Source organism: Microtus pennsylvanicus, chromosome 9 (assembly GCF_037038515.1).
Source record: "Microtus pennsylvanicus isolate mMicPen1 chromosome 9, mMicPen1.hap1, whole genome shotgun sequence".
Lineage (NCBI taxonomy): Eukaryota > Metazoa > Chordata > Mammalia > Rodentia > Cricetidae > Microtus > Microtus pennsylvanicus.
This window is the reverse complement of record NC_134587.1, coordinates 109,827,692-109,846,469: the sequence shown is the minus strand read 5'-3', so window position 1 is coordinate 109,846,469 and position 18,778 is coordinate 109,827,692. Positions and strand designations below refer to the sequence as shown.

At 50.5% G+C, this 18,778-nt stretch overlaps 1 protein-coding gene across 5 annotated transcripts in view; it reads right to left on the bottom strand.

Moving 5' to 3' along the window:
* The window catches only part of Gatad2a (GATA zinc finger domain containing 2A), an 88,981-nt gene that overhangs the window by 1,598 nt on the left and 68,605 nt on the right, over positions 1-18,778 (bottom strand). For 4 of the 5 annotated variants that reach the window (XM_075987284.1, XM_075987285.1, XM_075987288.1 and 1 more), the window contains 9 exons: positions 8,014-8,146; positions 7,780-7,911; positions 7,522-7,611; positions 6,808-6,939; positions 6,540-6,704; positions 4,680-4,959; positions 2,837-3,138; positions 1,911-1,985; positions 1,432-1,624 (listed from right to left, as the gene is read on the bottom strand). In XM_075987284.1, the coding sequence (XP_075843399.1) occupies positions 1,432-1,624; positions 1,911-1,985; positions 2,837-3,138; positions 4,680-4,959; positions 6,540-6,704; positions 6,808-6,939; positions 7,522-7,611; positions 7,780-7,911; positions 8,014-8,146 (1,502 nt within the window). The remainder of the gene's footprint in view (positions 1-1,431; positions 1,625-1,910; positions 1,986-2,836; positions 3,139-4,679; positions 4,960-6,539; positions 6,705-6,807; positions 6,940-7,521; positions 7,612-7,779; positions 7,912-8,013; positions 8,147-18,778) is intronic. The other variant, XM_075987287.1, reaches the window with a different exon arrangement.

The window sequence follows — 18,778 nt, the reverse complement described above, 5'->3', positions numbered from 1 at the left end:
GGCTCAAACTATAAGCGTTAAGTGATCCTCCTGCCTCACTCTTCCTAGTCCTTGGTACCATGAGATGCCAACTTGCTGTTCAGATTTGTTGTTGTTGTTGTTGTTTTTAATGACTTATTTTTAGGCTGGGTGGTGGTGGTGGTGCACAACTTTAATCCCAGCACTTGGGAGGCAGAGGCAGGCAGATCTTGAGTTCCAGGCTACACAGAGAAACCCTAGATTGAAAAACAAACAAAAAGACTTTCTTTTAATCATGTGTATGTGCACACAGATGTGTATGTGTGTGCGCGCACACGCCATAAAAGCCAGAAATGGAGGTCTGATCCCTGAAACTGTAGTCACGGGCAGTTGTGAGCTGCCCAATGAAATTAAATACGAGTCTTCTAGAAGAATATCCCATGCTCTGAACTGCTAAGCCTTCTTCTCCAGCCCACTGCTTGGATTTTGAGACCCACTACATAGGCCAGGCTGGTTTTCTATTAGAGTCACCTGACTCTTCTTCCTTCCAGTGCTGATATTACAGGCATGTGCCCCCAGGGATGGAATTCAGGGCTTCACATCCCTCAAACAAATGCTTGATCTCTTAGCTCTATCCCCAACTCTCCTTTTAAGTTAGCAGCAATTCCTAAACTTCCTAGGCTTGTCTCAAACTCTTGGGCTAAAGTCATCCCTCTTGCCTCAGTTTCCCAAGTAGCAGGGACAGCAGGTGAATGTCACTGTGTCTACTTTCTTGTTTACAGACTACAGATGTATGCTATCATGTCCAGGTCACAAGAGGTAATTTCAGACAAGCCTACAAGTTGACTCTGTGTCTTAAATATGCCAGGTGTTCCCAGACCCCTTCTATACGGTCTTGTGGAATATTTTGTTTAACTATGTAAAGATGTGTTGCTGTTTTACCTTGTCTGCCTAAGGCACCTGACTGGTCTAATAAAAAGCTGAATGGCCAATAGCAAGGGAGGAAATACAGGCAGGACTTCCAGGCAGGGAGAGTAAGTAGGAGGAGGAATTAGGCTTAAAGGAGAAAGAAGACAACAGGGAGAAGCCAATGGTCAGCCAGGCAGACACAGAGGAAGCACGAAAGTAGGACACACAGAGTGAAAGGAAGGTAAAAAGTCTCACGGCAAATTGTGGATGAATACAAATAGGTTACCTAAGTTATAAGAGCTAGGGGGAAAAGCATAAGCTAAGGCCAAGCATCAACAAACAACAACAACAACAAAATAACTTCCTGTCATGATTTGGGAGCCGGTTGGTAGCCCAAAAGAAAGTCTGCTGCATGTGCTCTCAGAAGGGTGTGGGATGCAGGCCCTCTGTACTATTTCTCATAATGCTGTTGGGAAACTAGGTGAGTTTGAATGTTCCAGATTACACCCAACAAAGAAGGAAAGACAGCTTAGGGACAGAAGGTCTCCAGAGGCAGAGGCATACCTGTGCTCAGGGGTGTCTTTTTCCAGTTGGAGGTGGTGCCCTTGCTGGTGCCCACAGCTCTCTCGGAATGTCTGCCAGTCCTGCTTACCAGGGCCGTAGCTGAGGCTGTATTTTGCAGTTTGGGTGACTGGCTGAATGTGTGCAGAACGCCACGAGGTGTTGTGGCTGAGCCCCGGGACAGCTGGCTGGAAGCCTACAGACACAAAGGGAGCCAGGCTTACCATGGGCAGCGGTGGCAAGGCTGCTTGGAGTGGCCTCTCCTTGTCTGGTTGACCTCTTCCCACCCACTTGGGTCCCTAGAGTCCAAAGTCAAACGGCCATGAGAGTTACACTAGGGGATGGAGAAGAGACAGAAGAGACAGTGGGGTTGGGAGGGGCTGAGAGGAGGGCACACACGAGAGCGCGGGAGAGCACGAGCACAGCAGAGCTGGTGACTGCGGCCGCGTCTGCGGTGGGCGAGGCCCTGGCCGGGTTCTGACCTGTAGCACAGCCCCGTTACTCCAGTCACGGGCCTCTCCTGAGCGGAACGCCAATTTACGTCGGGGCTTTATGACCTACACAAATGGGATTGAAAGGTATGTCAGCAGGGTCTGTGACACTAACCCAAACTGGACAAGGGTGCCCTACCGGATAGGCCCGGTCATTAATGGCAGTGCCAACACCTGCCGGCTCCCGATACTGCAGGAGATGGTGAAAAAACTGTTTCTGGTGAGGTACAATGTGTGATCAGACAGAAACCGCAAAAAGGAGCAGCACATGAGGGTGGTGGCGCACACCTTAATCCCACCACTTAAAGGCAGGAAGGTCTCTTCTGAGTTCAAGGCCAGCCTGGTCTACGTAGTGAGTTCCGGGACAGCTGGAGCTACTTAGAGAGACCCTGTCTCAAAAAAAGAAAGGAAAAAAAAAAAAAAAAGAAAGAAAGAAAAGAAAAAAAGGGCGGATGGTGCCGGGCGGTGGTGGCGCAGGCCTTTAATCCCAGCACTCGGGAGGCAGAGGCAGGCGGATCTCTGTGAGTTCGAGACCAGCCTGGTCTACAAGAGCTAATTCCAGGACAGGCTCGCTCCAAAACCACAGTGAAACCCTGTCTCGAAAAAACAAAAACAAAAACAAAACAAAAAAAAAGGGTGCAGGTCCAGGTCCACACCCCACTCTTCTCTTTCAGCTAGCCAGGGTGCTCTTGCTAACGGCCAGCAAGGTTCTCAGTAGTCATTTTAGACAGAAGTACTTGCCAGTGCACTGGGAGTGAAAGCGACAAAATTGAAAGAAACTGCAAATTAGTGTTTTCACTGCCAAATGCCACCATTAAGTGCAATTTAGCCTGCAGTTAAGCACCAAGCGGGTAGGTGGAAGGGGATGCCTCTGGAACATCCTGCAGTCTCAGGACGATAAAGGCTTCAGTTCTCACCTGCTTCAGCGTGGGATGTGGGGCTGCAGCCTCAGCCTTGGTGCTGGCGGTACCCACACCCTGCTGCAGCAGCCGCTGCTCCATCTCCTGCTCTTGCTGCAGTGCTTTCACGAAGGCAGCCTTCAGCCGACTGGTGTGCTCCACCTTGAGTGCCTTCTTTTGGTTGGACGTCATGCAGGTCTCACACATAACAGCTCCACCCTTCTCCCGCCAGCGGCATGTGAAGTCCGTCTTGCACTGAACACACATGTAGGGCTCCCGGGATAACATAGCAGAAGCTGTGCTGGCAGAGATCCTTCCTGCTGTAATAGATGGGGTGATTTTGTCAAAGTAATCTCAATGACTGTGGGCAGTGGCCAGGGTGGACATCTCTCATAGGTACATAGAGGCCACAGTGATGAACTTCAAACAGGCTACGGCTGAGCATCCCTGGTAACGACTCTCCAAAGGCCCTGTGATACAGGCCTGGCATGGCTTTGCCATAGCAGGCACTCTAAGAGATGTGTCAAAAGTTACCCTGCCTTGGTTACTTGCCTTGTAAGCAATTGGATACTCACTCCCTCTTCTTGGGGACAAGCTACCCAAACACTGACGACGGCTGAGGCCAGGACACAAGCCAACTTCCTCTTCTTGTTGCTGACAGTAGAACCAGGCCTCAGCCCCAGGAGAAGCCTGGCTGCACTGTGGATCAGGGGAACAAATGCACACTGACGAAATTTCCAGACAAGATTCTGGAGGCAGAGCTAAGAAGATGGCACCTGTACACTGAATGAGGATGGGCAGTGCTCTGGTTCTGAGCACTCCACAGGCAGACTTCTGCCAGCCCTGCCTGCTAGAGATAGAACCCGGCACTCGCCTTACTGCCCTGCATGAATGGGTATCTATCTCTCCCTAGCAATTCTTCATCAATGTCACCTCAGTACAGAGTGCCAGCACCCAGGCTTCCCAGCAATGCATACTTGGTCTCTCATGGAAGCCCAAGAGGTATATGTTACTAACACTATGCCACAGAGGGTATTGTTCACCCACAGGGGCCTGGTGGCTACTTCAGTGCAAATCTGTGCTCAAGGCATGCTACAAAAGTTACTAAGGAGTATGCACTGAGCAAACCTCTGAGCCTATTTCCCACCAGTGCTCTGGGTTGGTGGTAGGTGGGGCCCAACTCAAGGGTGTGGAGCTGGGGGTCCCAGGAGACTGGCGCACACACTCAACAACCCAGCTCCAGGGAAGCAATGAGCACAATCCTGCATGTTCCCACCACCTTCCTCCTTGCACAGTGAAGCAGACAATGGAAGCCCTTCTCTGTGTACACAGTCCCTTACACCTGTGTCAGAAGAGCTAGCACTAATGACCACAGTCAAGGGGCCGATCTGCTGGGTCCAGTCACATTCACCTTTTTTTCTCCTGACATCTGACAAAGCCACTTGGGGGTGGGAAGAGAGGGGGACCACCATTAACCTGTTCACCAGCTCAACGTCAAGATGCGCATCCTCGGCCTGTGTCTGGGAGCCAGCTGGGCCATCCACCCATTCCTTCCCTGTCTAATGCTGTTTCTATGGGGTCCTGCAGATATCCTATCCACACTGCCCCCAAATATGGTAAAGAACCTGGCCCAGGCAAAGGTGTCTCTATCTGTCCTTCAGGCCAAGAAGACAAGAAGCTTTGAAAAATTCTGCCTCACCCAAGGGTCAGCCTCCTGCAGATGCTCAACCTCACCCCTAACTACAACAGAGATTGATTTCACAGTAAAACAGGTGCAGCATGGCTGCCTGAGATGCCCAACTCTAGACAGAATGTGTCTTACAGAGGCTGGAGCAGGAGGTAAGGCCACCCACTCACTCACCTTGTGTCTCCAGCAAATTCTGCACCACCTCCTCCAGACCAACCAGGTAGATGAACTCATTGTTGGCAGCACTGGGCAGGAAGTTCATTTCTGGAGCAGGGGGCTTGGGAGGTGGAATCTCGAGCAATGTCTTCTCCAGCTGCTTGCGTAGCGCTAGCTTGGCAGCAGCCTGCCGGCTGGCTGGAGATTCAACAGATGCAACCACAGAGGCCACACTGGTTGGGGTGGAGCTGACCTGAGCAGAGGCAACTGTTGTCCCCTTCAGTGAGGCTGCAGTAGGCTGTGGAAGACAACTAGGTGAGGCTCAGGCTACCTAAAGCAGGCTCCATGTCAGATGTGCACTGGAATCCTTATAAGAGTAAATCTGAGCAGGGTACGGTGGCCTTTAATACATTACAGCTCTCAGGAGGCAAGGGGAGTTCGAAACTAGCCTGGGCTACATAGTGAGACCCTGTCTCAAAACAAAAACAAACTGCAATAAATCTGAATAGATTGCCACCACCTAAGTCCACGGCAGCAAGGGACACCCAGGTTCTACACACCTAGTTCCCCGCATAACCAGGAGTCAAGCAAGACCAAGCTGGGAAGCTGCAATGGGTCTACATTGAAGTGCTGCTTCTCAACTGGCTTTGAGTATGCACAAGGCCACTGGGAAATACAGCTCCTGTTTGGCCTGTCATATGCAACTTCATGTCCCTGTTAAGTCTCCACCCAGCCCACTGCTGCACTCCCCAAACCTATGCTGAGCACCCCAGGTTCCTAGTGTGTTGTGGGGGATCCAACAATGATCTCCACAAGATATAAAGAGCACCACACACTCTTTCTCCCTGGGCAAACAGACAACCAAGGCCCACAAACATTAGATGCTCAGCAAGGGGATCCAGCACAGGCTACCAACCTCTGATTGACAGGGGCCCTGGCTCCATCACTACCACACCACCCTGGTGGCATACTGAGCATAGCAGACATGGAAACACATGGGCTGTTGTGAAGAGATTCCCACTCCCCAGACTTATGCTTTAGCTGAGGCACAACCCTTCCAAGTGGGATAGTCATTGTCTGTGCACTGGAACTGGACTTTAACACAGGCAAGGGCCCTTTGTCAGAGCTGTTCAAAGTCCAGTCCTGTCTTGTCTAAGGAGGGCGGGCAGTGACAAAGAAAAAAGAATTCGTTGTCAGCAAAAGGTTTGCAGACTGGGTAATTTCATCTCTCAGACTAGCCCTTTTCTTTCCATCCTGCTACCCAGGGGTGGGGACAGTCCCTCCCCACTTCAGAGACTCTGTACAGAGGTGGAAGGACACATAGCTAAGAATAGCCCACTGGGCTGTGGGAGGATCTGTGACATGCTGTCCTCCCAGCCTCCCAGCCTGAGGACAGTCAGCAGGAGCTGGGGGAGGTATTGCAGCAGCGGCTCTGGGAGGGATGGCAGGCTCTAGAGGGCTCTGGTGTCCCTCTAGTGGTCCCTCAGAGCCTGCTGTCTCGCATATGCCTGCATCCCCAACCAGTCCCCACTGTCTCAAAAGCTTCCTAACTAGCTGGGCGGTGGTGGTGCACGCCTTTAATCCCAGCACTTGGGAGGCAGAGACAGGCGGATCTCTGTGAGTTCGAGACCAGCCTGGTCTACAAGAGCTAGTTCCAGGACAGGCTCCAAAACCACAGAGAAACCCTGAAAAAAAAAAAAAAAGCTTCCTAACTTTGCTAAAGGACAATCTGTGTAAGAACTCCAGTCCCACCTTCAGGGGTGTCCAAGACCCCACCAGATCCAGGAATCAACTGTGTGACACTAGCCCCCTCCCAGAAGACAAAATGACACTTCTCACCAACCCTACCCCAACCTTGCACCTAAGTTCCAGATTTACCTGAGGGATGTTGACAAGCAGACTGGTATTAGAGACATTGGCAACACGGATAAGTCCCTGCTGGATGATCCTCTGTCCCTGAATCTGCATGCTGGGCACTGAGGCACGGGGGGCTAGGAGGAGGGGTGGTGGCCCTGTGGAGGGGTGCTGTCTGACGTTGTGAATCTGTTGGGAGACAGGGGACAAGAATGCCACTGAGATTAACCAATCCTGGCAGACCACGGAGGGGTAGACACCTGGCCCCAACCTAGCACACACAGCGACTCACCTGGGCCCCCCTGACAAGTGGTGGCATGACTACTTGGGAACTGGCCTGTGGTCCCAGCTTGGCAGACACCTGCTGCCCACCCCGGACCAGTGGCGGTGGGATGATGCTGCCGGGCATTCGAGCAGAAGAGGTCTGTCGATGACATTGAGACCCAGAATCATATACATTTTCTTTTTCTCCTAAAATTTATTCTGTGTTTACTTCCCCAGAACTAGGATGACAGGTTTGAGCAACCAGCCTAATTTGTGTGGTACTCACGGCTTTCTAACACAAGGCAGGCGCTCCACCAACGAAGCCACAGCTCTATGATGGTTTCTGTTTTAAGGTTAACAAATCAAAAAAAAAAAAACCCTATTTACCTGTACTGGGAGTCACAAGAACTCAGAGGAAGGAATCATGGAAGGTGTGACAGAGCCACTGAAGTGTGTGGACAGAAGCCTGAGCTGAGAGGCCTCAGTAAAGTCCACATGAAGAGCGCCTGTCCTGCTTTAATCACACTTTTGATCTTACTGGTTGATCACCACTGACCACAGTCTGTGACATCAACAGAGTGCCTCGTTTGGTGGGGTCCTTTGGGGTACACCTAACACTTTGGTCCTTGCCCCAATTTAGATTGGGAATAGGCAGTCTTTGCTTTCACAGACCAAGGCTGCTCAGGAACCTAGTCATAAGCAGTGGTGGTATTCGGAAACAGGCAGACAAGTACACACTAACCTGAAGTGATGTCTTGCCAGCAGGAATGTTCTGAGTACCCCGGACGAGTGGGGGAGGGGTGGTCACGGAGGTCCCTGAGGAAGCTGCAGGCTGGAAGATAGCAGGGCGCATCAGCAGGAGGTGGTGCTGGGCAGTTCACACACCACTGCCCAGTAATCATCTTCTGCTTGCTCCCTTCTGCTCAGGCGCCCTGTGGGTTGGGCCTCTGCCCTGGGTCAACCTCTCTAATCCTGGGGTGCCCAGATTCAGCACATGTACCTTCTGCGCTATGGCTTCCTTTTGTATTTGACTTTGTCGTAGCTTCTTCAACAGAACCAGCTTTGCTTCCTCGAGCCTCAACTCCTCCTTTAGCTGCTTGATCATCCGCTCTCGCTCTTCTGGGCTGCTTTTCTATGAGAGCAAGAGCACAAAATTGGGGAAAGCCTTAGTAGAGACTGCAAAGCTAGGGTGGCCAGGCTCCCAGGCGTGGGCACAGGCCCTGCAAAGGCTCACCAGGAGCGCCTCAGTGCTGGTATCCTTCAAGGATGCTGTGGTCAACCCATTCACCCTTGGGCTTGATGGCTGCTCACTGTCAGAGAGCACGATCACATCAGGTGAGGGAGGTCTCTTCTCAGATTTAATGTCACTGTCAGACAGAGGTAACAGGGGTTAGCATAGCAGAGTGCACTTGGCCCCTGCTGGCCTCCTCCAGGTGCCCTATTGTCCCCAGCAGACTTGCTATCTGTATCATGGATGTTCTCACCGGTCACTGAGGCCATCCATTCCAGAGCATGTACCCTGTCTGTGTGTACCTGATATATCATGGGTAATGCAGAAAGTGTTAATCTACTGTGGCACTAGATCACGGGTAAACACACTGAGCCACAGATCTGAGTGCTGAGCAGGATGAGACATGAACACTCCAAAGCCAAGGGCTCCCACTGGGAACCACTCAAAAGGAAGTCCCCCCCCCTTTAACCCAGTCCCACATATCCCCCCCCCAGAAACCCAAATAGCTCAATGGCATGCTGTTGGCCTTTGAATTTCACCTCACAAGGGAACCTGGGGCCATCTGTGGGACAGCCTACCTAGGAAACACATAGTACGTTGCTGTGGGACAATGGTTTTACCCTATAAAGATTTGTTTCTTGTACTTGTTTAATAAAATGCTGATTGGCCAGTAGCCAGGCAGGAAGTATAGGCAGGGAGACCAGGCAGGAAGTAGAGGTGGAGCAATGAGAACAGGAGAATTCTGGGAAGAGGAAAGATTCAGTCTGCAGTCATCACCCAGAAGCAGAGGAAGCAAGATGACAATGCCTTGCTGATAAAAGGTACCAAGCCACCCGGCTAACACAGACAAGAATTATGTGTTAAGTTGTAAGATGTAAGAATGAGTTAATAAGAAGCCTGAGCTAACTGGCCAACCAGTTTATAATTAATGTAGTAGACCTCTGTGTGTTTCTTTGGGACTGAATGACTGCAGGACCAGGCGGGACAGAAACCTCTGTCAACAGCAAGTGGCTGCAGTGACTACAGGTCTCAAGGTCTGAGGACCCCAATGCTGTCCTACTCACTACAGTCTGCCCTCTGCCCCCAACTCTGTACATTGCTCAAGTTCAGAGGAAGCTCACTTTACCTGTGAACAAACAGCCAAACACAGCTCCTGGGGAGGAGTGTATGGGGAGGCACAGGCTGCCAGTTACCAGAGTTCCATCGAGCACTCTTTCAACACTGGCTAAGGACCAATCTCTGAGCTGCTGGCCCAGCAAGCCCATGTCAGTTAATCCACACAGGACCACCCTGACGCTGGACTTCCCCTCTTTATAACCGGTGTTAGAGGGCATACACATTTATTTCTAAAGTCTCAGGGCTAAATGTGTTCTGTTGCAGCACAGGGGTAGGGGCAGCAAATTCTAAAGAAGGTACTGTCCCTGGGTGTGTACCCCAACACCCTTCGAGGACCCATCTCCCATCTTGCTTGTGGAAAAGCAGCTCCGGACATGTCCACTAGGTGGCACTGTGACACAAGAGACAAACAGCACAGATAAAGTTAACTGGAAGTCACAGCACAAAGCTGTTTCGGTGGTTTGTGCTAGAGGAGAGTGAGGTGAGTCACTGAGAAAAGAACCTCTGGACCCAACAGCCCTCAGGAAGGCAGACAGTCTGACCAGCCAGATGTGGCTCTGGCTTTCTGGTTCCACTCAGAGGCACATGGCAGCTACATAAACCCTGGTGTGGCTGCCAAATTGTCAGGCCAGGCGTAAGGACAAAGTCTGAAGGCCCACGCCTGGGGTCTACAGAGTCTGGGGACAGTTGAAGAATAGCAGGCTTTGGCAGTCCAGAAACTGGTCATTTAAAAAGAGACTCTGAAGGGGCTGGAGAAATGGCTTCATGGTTAGGAGCACTGGCTGTTCTTCCAGAGGACCCAGGTTCAATTCCCAGCACCCACAACAGTTCATAACTGTCTGTAACTGGAGTTCTGGAGGATCTGAAACCCTCACACAGACATACTTGCAGGCAAACACCAATGCATATAAATAAATCATTAAATAAAATTTGAGACCCTGGGCAGCTCCCTCTGGTCTCTTCAAATACTCCAGGTCTATCTATCTCTCCTCAATGATGGTTCCATGGGCCCCACACTGCCCAAGATCAGCTTTCAAGGTGATCTGGAAGCTCTGATTCCAGGCACCATCACCATCAACTGCACACTGTGCAGCTGCAGAGGCCCAGCCTGGCACTGTGAATGTGGTACTGGACAGAGCAGCCAGGCCTACGAGGAACCTAGGACAGATTTCTAGTCCAAGATTGGGTTTCCTGAGCATGCAGAATGACGAAGAGTCAACTGCGTGCGTGCGTGCGTGCGTGTGTGTGTGTGTGTGTGTGTGTGTGTGTGCGTGTGTTAATTCTTTTCTATCTTCCTGAGGTGGACCGCCTAATAAAACTTGAGATTTGCTGGAGGGATGAGGGGTGGGGCTAGGCAGAGACCATCCTTGGCAGACAGCCCTGACCACTGTGCTCTCTAACCCGATCAATAACACACCTCAGAGGTGACGTCACTGCCAGTGGTAACTCAGCAAGCATCCCAGCCGCAGCAGCAAGCAGGGAGTGAACTTCCTCCATGCTAATCAGGCCACCCAACTCACGTGACAAAGGCATTTCCCTTCTTGATCATGTGACCCTTTAACTGTGCCTTCCAACTTGAAAACCATGGCAACGGGCAGTTCTAACTGGTTTGAGACACACAGCCTTCATTTTGAGAAGAGAGGTAAAGGTGCTGTCTGAAAATGGAGGCTCCACTTACCCCAAGGCCCTTCCTGTGCAGCCTCCAGGACACTGTGCCTGTGTCCTAGACAGCCAATCACCTGTGGTCATCTCTCACATACAGAAGAAACCACAAGTCCATCTCATTTCCAAACTGAAAAACTTTTCAAAGCTGTTTTTTTTTTTTCAAAAGTGCCTTCAAGATTTTCTGTACTTTTCTAGACAGTTTTTAATTTAGGAACAGGCACACATGGATCAAACAGTAACAGGCACTGGAGGGAGACTTTTAACTTATAAAACCCATGGGCAGGAGAAGAAAATGGAGTGAGAGGAGCATGGAGAGTGGCATGCAGATGCCTCTGTTGCATGGCCAAGCATCTGGAACAACTACATTCATCTGGAAACTGTATGAACCTGTCCTGCCGGCCCATGTTGAGAACACAGTGAAAAACAATGATAAACTGGCTTTATGTCACCAACAAAGATCCCTGGACACAGGCGGCCTGGTCATCAGCACCCAAAGTTCTGTAGTGTCCTGCAGGGTGGCTGAGCTCTTATCCCTCTCGCACAGGGGTAGACCTTGCCAGGGGAGGTGTTCAGTCCCTATCCATGCTGATGTGATGAAGGAGATGCAGTGCTGCCTCTGGGAACTGGACTTCTATGGTTTCTCAGATGGGGCTTCCCGGGGCCCAGGGAAGACCCTATCCTCCTAAACCTACGCTCTCTTGGCACCCACTGTATAGTCGGAGCAGATTCTGGTTATGACAAACAGTGGCTCTGTCGTTAGGGTCACGGCCCACTAACACACAGGACACAGAGGACGACAAATTCACAGGTGGGACCAGAATGGAAGCACTAAAAAAGTAATGGCCCTAACCTTATTTAAGGGAAAGCGTATCTAAGAAGTCCCACCAGCTGCAAACATGAAACATGCCTATGCACCTCCAACTACAGAAAGTCAGAGAAGGGTTGCCCGGACCCACACTGTGCACGAACAACACAGCACCTAAGGTCAGAGTCTGTCCAAAAGGGTCTCTTAAATGGGGGTGGGGGAAGGAGGGAGGGAGGTGGGAGAGGACATGCTCTCAGGATCACGAGTCCTCCTCGGGGCCAAACACTAGGGCTAAACCATGACTCACCCACCCACCTTTCTGCACCCAAACCTTGGACCACAAAACACACTAGCTTTAGCTTGACATCTACACCTGCAGTCTATCCATGGCCAGCCTTGTCTAGATCACTCTTCAATAGTCCTCGGCCTTCAGAATGGCCCAGTGTCCATTCATAAGCCCCACAGCACATAACCTGCAGGGGCCCCTCAGTTTCCCAAGGGGCTGCTTGGAAAATGTGGCCTTAGTCACCTAGTATCTATCTTTAAGTGAGAACAGAGACAGTTGACACCATGCCAAGGAAAGCATGCATGCCTTGCCCCCTGAACAGGCCAACGGCCCACCTGCCTGCCTCCCTCTCTTGGTGGCACATCTTTCACAGGGGGATTCCCTACCCTGAGCATATATCCCTCTCACATAGGTGACACAGTCTCAGTTCCCAATAAGGGCATAAGAGAATCAGGGTGCCGCCTTGTGCAGATCCTGAACAAATGATCCCATCACCAGAGTGGGAGAGCTGGACTCAAGCAGACTAAGCAGGCTGGAGTTGAAGGGACCATGGGGCTTCTACCCAGAGTCAGGGGACTGTCCTCCTCCCCCTGTCCCAGTGTTGCCTCCTACAGGAATCAGCACAGAGCACCCACAAAACCGTGGGTTGGAGACTCATGGGACTCAGACTTTGGAGAGTGCCCCACACAGTAAAAGACAGCAGGCTGTCTGACTTCTGCTTCTTGAAGGACACCATCTTTCCTCTTACAGGGTCTCGAAGGCTCAGATGTCTCATCACTAGGCAGAGCGGGAGTCCCACTGCCCCAAGGCAATGGGACAGCAGGAGAGGATGCTCTGGCCCCAATGCTCACCTAGGGGTGACTTTGTTGGCCCTGAACGACCTATTCCCACAGTGACAAGATGGGGTTATCTGCCCTTTAATCCAGATTAATCCACTTGAGCAGAAGTAGGTAGACCTGAGTTCAAGGCCAGCCTGGTCTACACAGTGAGTTCCAGGACAGCAAGAACCACTCAGAGAAACCCTATCTCAAAAAACCAAAGACCAAAAAACAACAGCAAAACAAAACAAAAAAACACACACACAAAAAAAAAAAAAAACAAAAAACAAAAAAACACCACAAAAAAAAAAAGAAAGAAAAAGAAAAAAAGGTGGGGCTGTCTGCTCAAAGTCAACTCTGAGGCTGCCTCTCCAAAACTGGAAGGCCAATGTCCTAAAAGCCAGATACAAGTATTCAGCAACACCAGACTCCCCTGACAGAAATTCTGACAGGGCAGAGCCCTGTAACCTGGATTAGACAGGGGCCCTCCTGAGACCCCCAACACAATCTAGGGGGACACCTGTTCAGGCTTACAGGCCCACAGAGAGTGTGAAGGATGGGGTCCACAGCTGCACCTTGGCGATTCATGACAGGACATCTACAGTCTAAGTGAAAATCTGGCCCATGTGGGCAACCAAACCACCTGATAGGGTTTCACACTGTTGAATCCCTGAGCAACCTAGGTCACAGCTTCCATACAGGCCTTCAGACAACTGGCTCTAGGGGCGTCTAACTGCCCCAGGACACATGGTATAGGACCAGCCCTCTGCCTGAGGGGACAGAGGTGAGTTTGAGCAGTGTCAGCCGTAGACACGTAGGATAGCTGACCTGGACCAGCTAGCTGGCCTACAGAATAAAGCGCCAACACAGCACTGCTTTGCTCCACTCAACTGGGCCTACGCCTCCTCCCTTAGATTAACCCCAACAGAGGACACTCACTGGGACAAAGCAGAGAGCAAGGAAGAAAACAGGAGAAAAATACACCAGTGACTGTCGTGCCACTCGGCAGCTCCACACACAGGGCAGTGGAGGCAGCCTTCTGTCTATCTATGGGCGGAACAGGCTGAAGCAAGCACACAGCAGACCAGAGTTGCAGGATAAAGGGTGAGGAGTGTGTCCCACTCACTGTACTATTATTGGCCACACAAACACGGACCCACTTATAGCAAGTCCTACTACAGAGCCCCCACTCCCAAAATGGTTTCTGGATGGCCTTGAAGATCTTCAAGAGATCCACCTGCCTCTGCCTCTGCATGCTGGAACAGGAGGTGTGCGCCAGTGCCAGGTCTGGCTCCTGTTAGAGAGCTTTAACACGGGGCACTATTCTCTGCCACTGCCATGTCTGGCTCCTGTTAGAGAGCTTTAACACGGGGCACTATTCTCTACCAGACAAAAACTGACCCGGCAGCCCCAGGGCTGAGTATGAAGAAACTTTTTAAATGATCTTTCTTACCATCTGGGCACAGAACAACTCACATGGAACGCTCCCCCTACCCCACCCTGCTTTCTCTTTCAGGGAGCCTTGTAACAAAAACAGCCTGGCTGGCCTGTCTTGGAGTGAGCAGTGGACACTGGAGCTCTAAAGTTCACCTGCTCTTGCCAGCAGGCCTTGCTCAGCATCCATCATCACACCTCCTGGCTACAACCCAAAGGCCTCTGAATGGGATGCTGGGATCAGAACATGTTCCACCTCTCCACCACAGGGTAAGCCAGCCATCACTCTTCACCTCTGACTGCTGTTCTGGATCTCCACCATAGTAATACACAGGGACAGGCAGCACATGGCCTGTGGGGCTGCACCACAGAGCAGCAACGCTAGGCAAGGACAGTGCAGAGCAGCTGAAGAACCACAGTGGCATACTCATGGGCTCAGAGGCCTGTCATCTACCCAAGGAGACCAGAACAGCTGGTACCTTGGGGAAGCTAAGTCCTGTGTGCTTGGCTCAGAAACACAGCAGAAGCCACCAGTAAGAAGACCCAGAACCACAGAACTGCTGACCCTTTACAGTGGACACCCATGTCAACTACAGTGTGACATTCCTTATTAACAGCACTGCCAGCGTGCAAGGAAAGACACAAGTCATGGCAGCACAGGGCCACTCAGCCGAGCCCTGCATACAACTTGGGCCACCTAGGGATGAGAATGCCATTGGGGGCGTGGGAGGTGGCCATGGAGGTTGCTCAGGAAAAAACATGTACACAGGGAGAAGCTGGTCCCGACGAACTGTCAGCTCTGATTGTCATTCAGGTCATCATGTCCCATTTGTGGAGCTAAAGTCACTGGACCGCTGACAGTATCCACAGCAGTACCTTCAAGTAGGTAAGAAAGGGACAGGTAAGGACAGGGATGCAGCCCTCACACTTCATCAGTAAACAGGAACTTGTCCCACAACAGGCCACCCATTGACTGTCAGAATACCAGATGACATTTGGTTAGGGGGAGGTGCCCAGCACCAGAGGGTGAGACTCAGGGTAGAGCTTCCTGACAGTGGAACATCATACAATGCTCCACAAAGTAGAAGCTGGAACTATAGCAAATGTGTATGTAATCACACCTCCAAAGAGGAGGCCAGCTTGTTCACCAGCAGAGCAAAATTGGCCTACATGCTGGGAAAAAACCACAAGGAGCCAGCATGGGCACCAGCACAGTTGCTTGGTGCACCCCTTCAGACATCTGAGCTTCAAGGTGTGCTCAGCCCAGATGAGGCAGTGCACACCAGCATGTGGACAGAAAGGCAGTGCACACCAGCATGTGGCTCCATCTGTGGAACAGAAACCCATTCACCACAGGAGTCTGTGACAAAGAGGACAAACAGATGAAGCAGTCCTGTCGTGTGACGCGTGCACTTTCCTGGAGGAAAGCAGGGCGGAGTTAATGATTTGAATACCCAAGGCACTGCTCCCCAAATGGTTAACACAAAGACTGTAACTTCACAAAAAAATGCCTGGTACTAAGACCAGCAATTAAGTAGAATATTTCAATGAGTAAAGTTTAGAAATGTGGCCTGTGTGGGGCTGGGAAACTCGGCAGCATCAACAGATCATCACATCAGTGCCTCAAAACTATCCTGAGGGGCAGAAGATGTGCTGAGGACTAAACACCACACGGGGGCCCAGAGCACTAAATGGACTTTTGGGATAACTAAAGCAATGAGAACAGAATCCGGAATGGTTAACACCTGTGAAGCTTGATTCCTATTTGTGCCAAGGTCGACAGCACTCTCTTCACGTTGGGGTTGCAAATACTCAAGAAACTTAACCTACGGGGCTAAAAACACAGATCAACAAGGTTAAGAACGCTTACTGCTTTTGTAGAGCACCAGGGTTCAGTTCCCAGCATTTATATGGAAGCTCAGAGCAGTTAACTCCAGTTCTAGGGATCTGGTGCTGTCTTCTGACCTTCAGCACCAGGCACCCATAGTGCACTATAAACACACAGGTAAAACACTCATACACATAAAATAAAAATTAAAAAAACTAACAGTAGGAAATATTTCTTTGGAGTCAGGTATAGTGACTCACACCTAGCACTGGAGAGAAGCTGGGGCAGGAGGATTCCAATGAGTCTGAGGGCAGCCTGGACTACAAAGAGTCCATCTCAAAAACAAACAAAAGGTGCATGAATGCAGTGGATTCCACACACCTATGGGGCAGGCTCATCTAAGCTGCAGCTGCAGAGGACCTGTGAGGTACTACCGTCCTTCCCTCAGTACTGCAAACCTCCTTCCTGACAGCCACCACTGAGCACAGAAACAACAAAAGGGTCTAAGAAGCCAAGTATTCCAAGAGATTCACTGACTTAAGATTTTTGCTTTATGATAACAGAAAATCGGGAAGTACAGCAACAGTCCCCGGGTGCCAAAGCCCTCCCACCTCCCGCTATTGGGAGGATTCAACAACTTTCAGCTTCATATGGGCTTACTGAGACATAACCCATCAACCAGCCAAAAACATAAAAACACCATGTATGTTGCCACTTCAGAAGCTTATTACAGTCATTTTAATTCAATTAATAACTATAAATTTCCTACTATATTAGACATCCACAGTCACAGTTCACAATCCAAGCTGCCTGGAGACGTCAGATCCCTAGAACCATATTTAGCAGCAGGTGTGAACCGCCTAACTCTGGTCCTCTGGAAGAGCAGCTACTGCTCTCAGCTCCAGAAAAGGGGCTGGGTCACTGGGTGGATTCCCCAGTCTTGTCATCCTATCATTTCATGACCTGTGGTGACTTTTTCCCTGGTTGTCAAAGCTGTGTTTACAAATGCAAGTCACTGCCAGACAAGGTGGTACACACCTTTGATCCTAATACTCAGGAGGTAGAATTAGGCAGATCCATGAGTCCAAGGCCAGCCACAGCTATACAGTGACACAAACCTGCCATCCCATCACTTTGTAGATAGAAACAGATCCCAAGTTCAAGGCCCTCCTCGGCTACATAGTAAAGCCAGCCTGAGCTACATGAAACCTTGCCTCAAGTACTTGCTTTGGTGGCACTTACACTAAAACTGGAACAGTACAGAGATTAATTAATGCAGCCTCTCTGTGCAAACCTACTAAGTGTTCCAAACAGAACACGAGCACACAGTCAGCCTATGGCTTGGGAATGAAGACTGTGAACAAGACAGCAATCATCGGCATGTCTCCCATCTATCTCTCCAGCTACTAGACACCACCTCCCTGTCTCCACTCCTGAGGGCTTTCCATGTTGCCATGACACCTGCCTGAACCTCAGCCTCAGGGAACTCAGCATGTCCTTCCTCCCTCAGATGTCTGGAGCATATCCCCTCTCTAATCTCTTACTTTCAGAAACTCACACACTTGTCCCTTTAGCACTGTGGTGAGACAGAGACAACAGGACTCTAAAGGGAGGCATGAAGCAAGGCCATGTGGAACCAATCACAACAGGGCTCCCGTCTCCTCCTCTTCACAGACTCACTGTCACCATGAGTTATCTTCTTGACAATATCAAAGTACAACACAGAACCCTTCCCAGAAGGCCTGCCACTCTTCTCCTAAAGAGCCCTTTCAGAGGCTAGAACAGGGCCTTCTGGTATGACTCCCTCTGCTGCACTTGGGCCATCAAATCCTGTAAGATCCTGGTACCCACTCTTGCTTTTCCCTGCTGTATATACTAAAGACTCTTCTACCAGGACACTGGGTCAGGAAAAAAAGCTACCAATTAAAAAGCAACCAATAGGGCTAGAGAGACAGTTCAGAGGTTAGGAGTATTCGATCTTCCACAGAATCTGGGTTGGGTACCCAGCAACCACAAGGCAGCTAACAACCACCTGTACATCTCCAGTTCCAGGGGATCTGACATACTCTTCTGGCCCCCACGGGCACCAGGCACATACATATATATGGTGCACAAACACATACAAACAAGTCTAAAAAAAGGCTGGGCAGTGGTGGTACACACCTTTAATTCTAGCACTTGGGAGGCAGATCTCTGAATTCGAGGCCAGCCTGATCCAGCAAGGGCTACACAGAGAAACCCTGTCCTGAAAAAAACAAAAATTCGAGGACAAGGACCACACATGCATATGCTAAGGCTGTATCCTAAGCCATCGCCCAACACTTTGGACCATAGGTGTTTATTCAGAATATATTCCAGCAGACAGCTGGCAGGCCTAGTCTGCATTCTGGGGAAGATGATGACCAAGCTGTCACCTTGTGTACGGTTACCGCCAAATACAGCTTATGGGCAGTCAACTTTCTCTCACAGATCTGGATTTGTGCTTCCATTAGAGGGGTAAGGTGACAGAGGGAGACCTGGCACAGATGCAGGTCAGGGACCTAGTGGCAGAGTCCTAAGGAATAAGCTACCACATATACTAAAAACCTGGATATTTTGAGAAGGAAGCCTTCAGGTTCTGCACAAACCTCAGGAGCCTGCCATCAGCTGCTGAGCATGAAGCAAGGGCAAGGCTGGTCACTGTCCATATGAAACATTCATATGACAGGCAAAGCAGTGTGCAGCCCAAATCAGAGCCCATGTAAGGAAGAATGGGAGCTGTAGAACTCAACCAACACCACGTACCAATGTTGTGCCAAGACGCCAGAGCACAGGGA